The sequence below is a fragment of the Arachis ipaensis genome, chromosome B01 (assembly GCF_000816755.2).
Source record: "Arachis ipaensis cultivar K30076 chromosome B01, Araip1.1, whole genome shotgun sequence".
Taxonomy (NCBI): domain Eukaryota; kingdom Viridiplantae; phylum Streptophyta; class Magnoliopsida; order Fabales; family Fabaceae; genus Arachis; species Arachis ipaensis.
This window is the reverse complement of record NC_029785.2, coordinates 135,888,306-135,895,492: the sequence shown is the minus strand read 5'-3', so window position 1 is coordinate 135,895,492 and position 7,187 is coordinate 135,888,306. Positions and strand designations below refer to the sequence as shown.

General features: G+C 29.9%; 1 protein-coding gene across 3 annotated transcripts; it reads right to left on the bottom strand.

Moving 5' to 3' along the window:
• Positions 1,356–4,636, bottom strand: LOC107642045 (CBL-interacting serine/threonine-protein kinase 21). 3 transcript variants are annotated; one of them, XM_016345374.2, is made up of 13 exons: positions 4,294–4,636; positions 4,110–4,172; positions 3,926–3,997; positions 3,724–3,831; positions 3,324–3,395; positions 3,184–3,237; positions 2,962–3,087; positions 2,792–2,881; positions 2,560–2,685; positions 2,362–2,472; positions 2,151–2,270; positions 1,908–2,048; positions 1,356–1,821 (listed from the first exon to the last, which is right to left on the bottom strand). In XM_016345374.2, exons 1-13 carry the CDS (start codon positions 4,453–4,455, stop codon positions 1,720–1,722), a joined length of 1,347 nt encoding a protein of 448 aa, XP_016200860.1. In that variant the 5' UTR covers positions 4,456–4,636; the 3' UTR covers positions 1,356–1,719. The 3 variants fall into 3 exon arrangements, with proteins under 3 accessions (XP_016200860.1, XP_016200866.1, XP_020962350.1); XM_016345380.2 differs by having other exon boundaries at positions 1,908–1,948; positions 4,294–4,544; XM_021106691.1 differs by lacking the exon at positions 2,792–2,881 and having other exon boundaries at positions 4,294–4,544.

Sequence of the window (7,187 nt, the reverse complement as noted above, 5' to 3'; positions counted from 1 at the left end):
GGTTATAAAATTAGAATTAAAACAAATAAAATAAATTATAATTCATAATATACAATAAAGACTGAATTATATCATAACGGATAAGTATAAAAAATACAATTCTATTACGTTACTAACAGTATTTCTATCAATTTATGCCAACTTTTATTTATAACTGTATTTAATGAAAATGTCTTTGTGGATGTGTCTAATAAAAATATCTTTTTTATAGTTGAATTTAATAGAAGTGTCTTTATAAATATATTTTTTGGATGTATCTCTTTATATATGTGTTTAAAATATAATAATTAATTATTATTGACAATAAATTGACAGATAATATGTTGACAGATAATAAGGGAATGAGGCCTAATGCTAAGAGCCTAAGACTTACACAAATAGAGAGGCTGGTCAGGGAAGAGAAGCAGTGGTGGAGCTTAGTTCAGACAAGGGGTGGCCATGGCCCCCCCAAACTTTTTATAAAAAATTTAGTAGTATTTTTTTAAAAGATAAAAAATAGTTCACTTGACTTAAATACTTTACTATGATTTAAAGTATCTAATAAGTTCAATAAACAACACTCTCTCTATCTTTAGGTTCAAATATAAAAAATTAGATATCTTTTATTTATTTAATTTAATATTATTTTATATTTTACTATTTATTTAATTTAATTTTTTATATAATAAAAAATAATAGAATATTCAATAAGTATTAATATTATTGTATTTGTATAAATTGATAAAAAAAATTCAATAAATATTATAAATTTTAATATTTGTCCTTTTAACTTCTTCTTTATATATTTTACAGGATATATATTCAAATTTTTATATAAAATAATAATGAAAAATCAAAGAATTGATACATTTTTGAAGAGGAAGGCTAATATTTAAGAAGGAGAACATATAACTTTTACAATATCAACACATGTAGATAATTCTTCTACTTTAATGAATCACGAAAAAAGTGAGATACAACCTTCAAAAGTTCAAAAAGTTATATCTGATGACTTTAACTTTAATTTTTTGGAACGAGATGTTGAAAAAGGGATTTAAATTTGGCAGTATCACCCAAACCAGAGAGATGAGATTAGACGAGCTTATCTTAAATGAGGTCTATATAAAAAAATATTTTGACAATTATTTTTTATTTGGCCCCCCAAAATTTTGTTTCAAGTTCCGCCACTGCTTGTGAAGGAATAAGGATGATTGAATAATATTGAATGGTTGGTTAATGGTTGATAGTTCACCCGTGAGTAATGGATCTCTGTTGTGCTCGTGAGTTTTCCCTTGTCTATACTGGGACATGAGTGCCCACCATGGGAGGTTCTAGAACTATGAAATCTACACATGTCACAACAACCAAGTGTGGTATCTGTTGTTCACATGCATGCTTACATTACTGTAATAACGAGGTAACAACTACCAATGTTGAAGTAAATAAATAATGATGTGAAGATTGGTACTTAATGTTCTGCTCTTGTCTTTTGCTACTTGGAACTTTGTTTAATGGCAAGAACATTGTTTGAAAAACATGCTTAATATTTATGTGAATATGACATTTCCACATTCACATAATCACAGTTACATATTCTTTTGGACTTTGATATAATCTTTGATTGCCAAACCCTTTAGCCTGGCAGACTTATTCTATAACTTCATTGAATGAATAAAGTCAATCTTAAAGCAGATTTATATCCTCTAACCCTTCATTGCTGAAATAGATAATTGAAAGTTATCATAAATGCGTTGAATCAGCAACATCCTTAGATTCTTCTTGCTCCTGTGATGATGTCAAACCAGATTTTTGTTCCAGCAGACTTGATAGACTTTCACAGAACTGATAAGTGATAACCAAAATCAAAATCAGTAACCTAATTGATGAAATCAACTTTCATATTCATCTTATAGTAATATTTTTCTTACTTTGGTATATGTTCTTAGATCTCCTGCAGATCTTGATATCTCTACAACACAATGAGTTGGAGCAACTTCAATCAACTGGGCTGATAGGTCAAAGTATGATCTAGAACATCTATTCATCATCTGTTTCGGGTGTAATTTTATCTGATATATTAAGATTGAAATTAATTCCATATGGTGTACCAAACTCTAGAAAAAAAAAGTACATATTTACATACACACATTTAATTAATAATCAAATTATACCTTAAAGTTGTTTATTTTCTCTACTGACAACCTCATATCTGTTGCAGCAGCTTCAATTTTTTCCGTTGTTTCATTGATTGTGTGTTTGGATCCAAACCTTGTCTTCTGCTTCTTGTGATCCTAAAATTAAACTGGAAAAGATTAGCATCTGTAATAATTGAATGTAACATAGAGATAGTAAGTTAATCCTCTTTTAGATTTGTAGACATGCCTGTTCTTCTTCAAAAAGGCCAGAAAGATCAAGGTCCTGTGACATGGCTATTAGTTGAAATGCATTAATAAAACTTGAGGACTTTGGTATCTTTGATTCTCTGATTTTCTCCTACAGGCACAGGTTGTTATCATTAATAAGAGTGAGTTTATCTATGTTAATTTCTTTTGAAGTTGCTGTTTTTTAAGGAATTATTACCTCAACTGAATCAAATGCAACATTACAATCATCCAGCTTAATGTTCTTATCACATTCAGATACACAAGCAGGTTCATAATCTGTTTGAAACCACTCATCTTCAATAATATCTGGAATAGTTATCCTCTGGATGAAACAAGAGAGGAAGTGGAAGAATTATTATCCATTAATTAATTACACTTAATTAATAAGCATAACAACACATAGTGTAAAGTCTTTGAAGAATTTCCACCTTTCCAGGACGTGGTACAAATATTTTGGCAATTAGTTTCTTTTGACTTTGAGTAAACCATGGTGGACATTTGTATGCTGCTCTGCATATCTTTTTTACAAATCACATATTAGGTGTACTCTTTATCATAATTATGATATGGTATAGATTTATTGCACTTTTGAGTATACCTTCTCATATAAGTTCATCAAATTGTGATCATCAAATGGTAAGAAGCCTGCAAGTAATTCAAAAAGAATCACCCCACATGACCAAACATCAGCAGAAGCTCCATCATATCCCTTGCTCAGTATCAACTACAACATCACAAGTAAAAAGGGTCATAGAATCAAATATTTAATAGTACTAAATTCTATGTTGAAGATGTAGCTTTAAATATTTTACATTTATACCTCAGGTGCCACATAACATGGGGAGCCACACCGTGTGTTTAAGACATCATTAGGCTGTTAATGTAAACAAAATTTGACTATCAATCATAATCACTTATAATTGAACTGAAGTTATGATTTTAAGACCTTTTTTTTTTTACCTTTTGGAGTGCACTTAATCCAAAGTCAGACACTTTGAGGTTTCCTTTGCTGTCAAGCAACAGGTTTTCTGGCTGTCGGCACACCGAGATTCAAGATATTTAGATCTCAGACATCTTTAAGTTCACTTGGTAATCATTTCGGTATAAAAATACAAAGAAACTATGAGATATAAATTTGTTTGGAGAATGAAATAAATATAGAAATAAACAAAAATGTGTTTGTTTTAGAACAAAATCCAATTCTTTTCGTCCAAAAACTGGGACAGTAAAGACACTAACAGAGATATAACATTTCTGTTTTGTTTCTGTCCCAAGTTTCTATGAAAATATTTTATCTATCCTAAGATTGTTACCAATAACAGCCTTATGTACAGACATTATTAGACAAAGCTAAGGATACCTTGAGATCTCTGTGATAGACTCCTTTGTTATGGCAATAGTCCATGGCATCAATAAGCTGCTGGAATAGTTTCCTTGCCACATGTTCATTCAGCTTCTTCTCATAGGACTGCACAACAACAATGATCAGAATTGAAGTGTTATAAAGTAAGAATAAGTAAATATAGATTATAGTTCAATATGGAGAGGTTGTTGATTCTCACCATCTTGTCTAGTACTTGTCCTCCTGAGACATATTCCATCACAATGTATATTTTTGTTTTTGTCCCAATCACCTGTTTTATCAACAAGTTCATTTCAAAACACAAACAAATATTGAGAACACAGTCTATGCATCATTAAGCTTCAAAGTAATGATTCTGATTCAAGTACGAAGTTAATTAGTACCTCGAAAATTCTGACAATATTGGGATGATGCAGAAGTTTCATTGTACTAATCTCTCTTTTGACCTGGAACATGTCACATACATCACATGTATTGATTAATAAAGTATAAAAGAAGAGAAAAATGATAAGTTGTACTTGCTGAAAAAGATAAAGAATATAAAGGATGATGAATGTGAATGTTTGCCTGGTTCTTAAGATTGTTTTCCATGACCATATGCTTATCAATGACTTTGATTGCAACTTTCTCTCCATTGTCTTCATTAACAGCAAGCTTAACCTTAGAGAATGTTCCTTCTCCAATTGTCCTTCCAAGCCTATACTTACCAATATGTTTCTCAAACCCCATTATTCTTCCTCATACAAAGTTATGCAATTCCTCACTATGATGATCTCTGCAGTAGTTGTATGCTATGACATTTTTTTCTCTTTGACTCTGAATTCAATTGGGGAGGTGATTGAGTCCAATTTATTTTGGATGGTTTTTTCTTTCCTATGCTAACATCCATTTTGGTGGGTCTTGTCAAATTTCTCAATGTGACCCTATAAAACGACGCTTTTTAATTTAGATATGGAAGGGGAAATGGTGTAGGACGCAAATATAGAGTGTATAGGTGCTTTATGCAACTGTGGTGTTAGGAGCAAAAATCGGACCGTTCGATTTTTGAGTACACAAATCGGAGGGTCCGATTATCTTCACCAAAATTTAAATTTCCTCTTTCACATTAATCAGACTGTCCAATTAGTAAACTTAATTTTTTTTATAAAGAAATTGGATGGTCTGATTTCTTCATATCTGTTTCAGAAAAAGTTGTTCTCACATCCATGTCTAGCACCCACATCTTCCACAATAATGTACAACACACACATACTTCTCATATCCAAAAAAATTAGCCATAAAAAGATGAAGATTTAAAATTAAAATATAATTATAGCATCTTTTGAGAGGTCATGAAAGAGTCAAAATTTATGAGTGGTGCTCTTTCACAGAAGGAAAGGTAGTTAGCTTGATGTAGCTGGTTGGCTAGTGGTTAAGACTAAGGAACGTGTATAGCTTTTGAAGGGAAGCTAGCATTTGCAAAATTAATTAGAAAAAAAGTCTTATTCAAAACACAAAAATATTCTGTACATATATACTTACCATTTGATTAGTTAATAAATAAATTTTAAGAAATATATTTATAAATTTGAGCATGTCTACGTTATGTTTTCATATATTATATTTCTTTTATCCCCAACAATATCTCAAATGTGTTTCACATGGAAAACTTAGACACTATTAATAATGAAATTATTGTGGGTTTGATGTGATCGGTATCCGTTTTCTTTCACTGTTGGAATGATTATATGATTCGTATATTGCCAAAGATGAAATAAACAAAGACATGGGGTATTGGTGTTGTGTGTTTAATTCTGATTCAGGCATGTAATAGGCAATAAGCCATGGTATATATTAAAACTTTTTTCTTCCTTATACAAAAATGTATAGATTTATTTTGGTGTTAAATTTAAAGTATGTATCTTTTATAGACATATTTGATGTTAAGTGTAAAACTGTACTATTAGGTCAACTACTCGAGTTTGAGGTATTATTACATACTAATAAGTAGCGATGGTAGCTTGAAACACAACGTTGAAACCATGACTTAGAAGAAAAACAATTTGCATGTGCGTGCCATGCATGATGAACTTTTTAAGATATTGCTTCGTTCGCAGGGTGATAAACTTACAAGAGAAAGTCTAGCGGCAGTAATTTTTGTGTTTTATAGCTAGCACATAATTATCAAAAGAAAAGTGAGTGATCTCTTACCATTAAATATAATCTCACACTATTAAAAATACTATTAATAGCCAATTGATGGTTACAAAATATAAAAATTGCTGACCTCTAAAACTCCTCTTTAACATTTTGTACACAGCACTCCAACAAACACACGGAAGTAGATTTTCTCAAATTTTTTTAATTATTTGATAAAATATGATATCTCACTATTTAATATCTTTTGGTAGGTTTTTTTTTGTCCCACTTAAAGAGTGTAAGGTATAAGAGATTATACTTTATCAAATAATTGAGTAAAAAAGAAATTGAGAAAATTTATTTCCTCCTACACATGTTTTCCGTGTCTTAATAATACGTTTAGACTTTGAACACATTTAAATACCATCACGTGTTAATTGTGTCTAACCTTATTTTTATTCTATATTTTTAAAATAAATTTAAAAATAATATATATTATCATTTATTAATGTAAAAAAATATTTTATATTATATATATATATATATATATATCTTATAAAAAATTAAAATTTACATATCTGTATTTCGTGTTGTGTAGTGTCATGTCGTATTCTGTATCGTATCGAAGCTTACAATACTTTCTAAATCACCCTAGCTATATAGATGAGCACTACTCCTAGTAAGTCCTAACTAACATCGTCCAATTGGATATGCCTTCAGCCCTTCACTACTTCACTTGATAATTCGTATCTATTGCTTTCTTTTCTCTTTACATTTGAGTTAATTTCTTATTGGCTCTTAACGTTTTCCTATTTTTAAAACATCATTAACCAAATTAAAGTAGATATATTGTTATAACATAATTGCTTTTATTAGTCGCTTTCCATGAGCGTCTTGCAAATGTAATGTTCTAAAATTTTGCATCCACTAATAATTAACTTAATAAACTTTCTCAACTTCTTCTAATAGCCACATATTTAAGCCCTTGAATAATTGGATCGGATTTTGTTGACAGGTTCGCTTGGTGGTGACTTCTCAGGCATCCTGCTAAGTCGGGGCACTCTTTCTAATCTTTCTTTTTCGTTTAATTAGCACCGGTTGACTCAGGAAGATAATTAAAGCCTTAAAGGTATCCATTTCCATGACTGAATTCAGAATCCTTCGTAAGTAATAAATTACAAAAATTTCCATTTAAAAGAAAAATTAAAAAAAAAAAATCTTTTACACATTAGAAACTTTCATCACTTTAAAGAAGAAAAAGAAGATTTGGCAGTAATCAAAATTCTGAAAAATAAACTGATCATTGAATTGTTTTAGTTATTATTTTATTGATTTAGAGATTT

Coding starts and splice junctions, on each gene's coding strand:
- LOC107642045 (XM_016345374.2), bottom strand. CDS start 4,455: ATGGGGTTTGAGAAACATATTGGTAAGTATAGGCTTGGAAGGACAATT. Junction 3,396..3,723: donor TCTATCACAGAGATCTCAAG/GTATCCTTAGCT, acceptor GTGTGCCGACAG/CCAGAAAACCTGTTGCTTGA. Junction 1,822..1,907: donor ATCTAAGAACATATACCAAA/GTAAGAAAAATA, acceptor ATCACTTATCAG/TTCTGTGAAAGTCTATCAAG.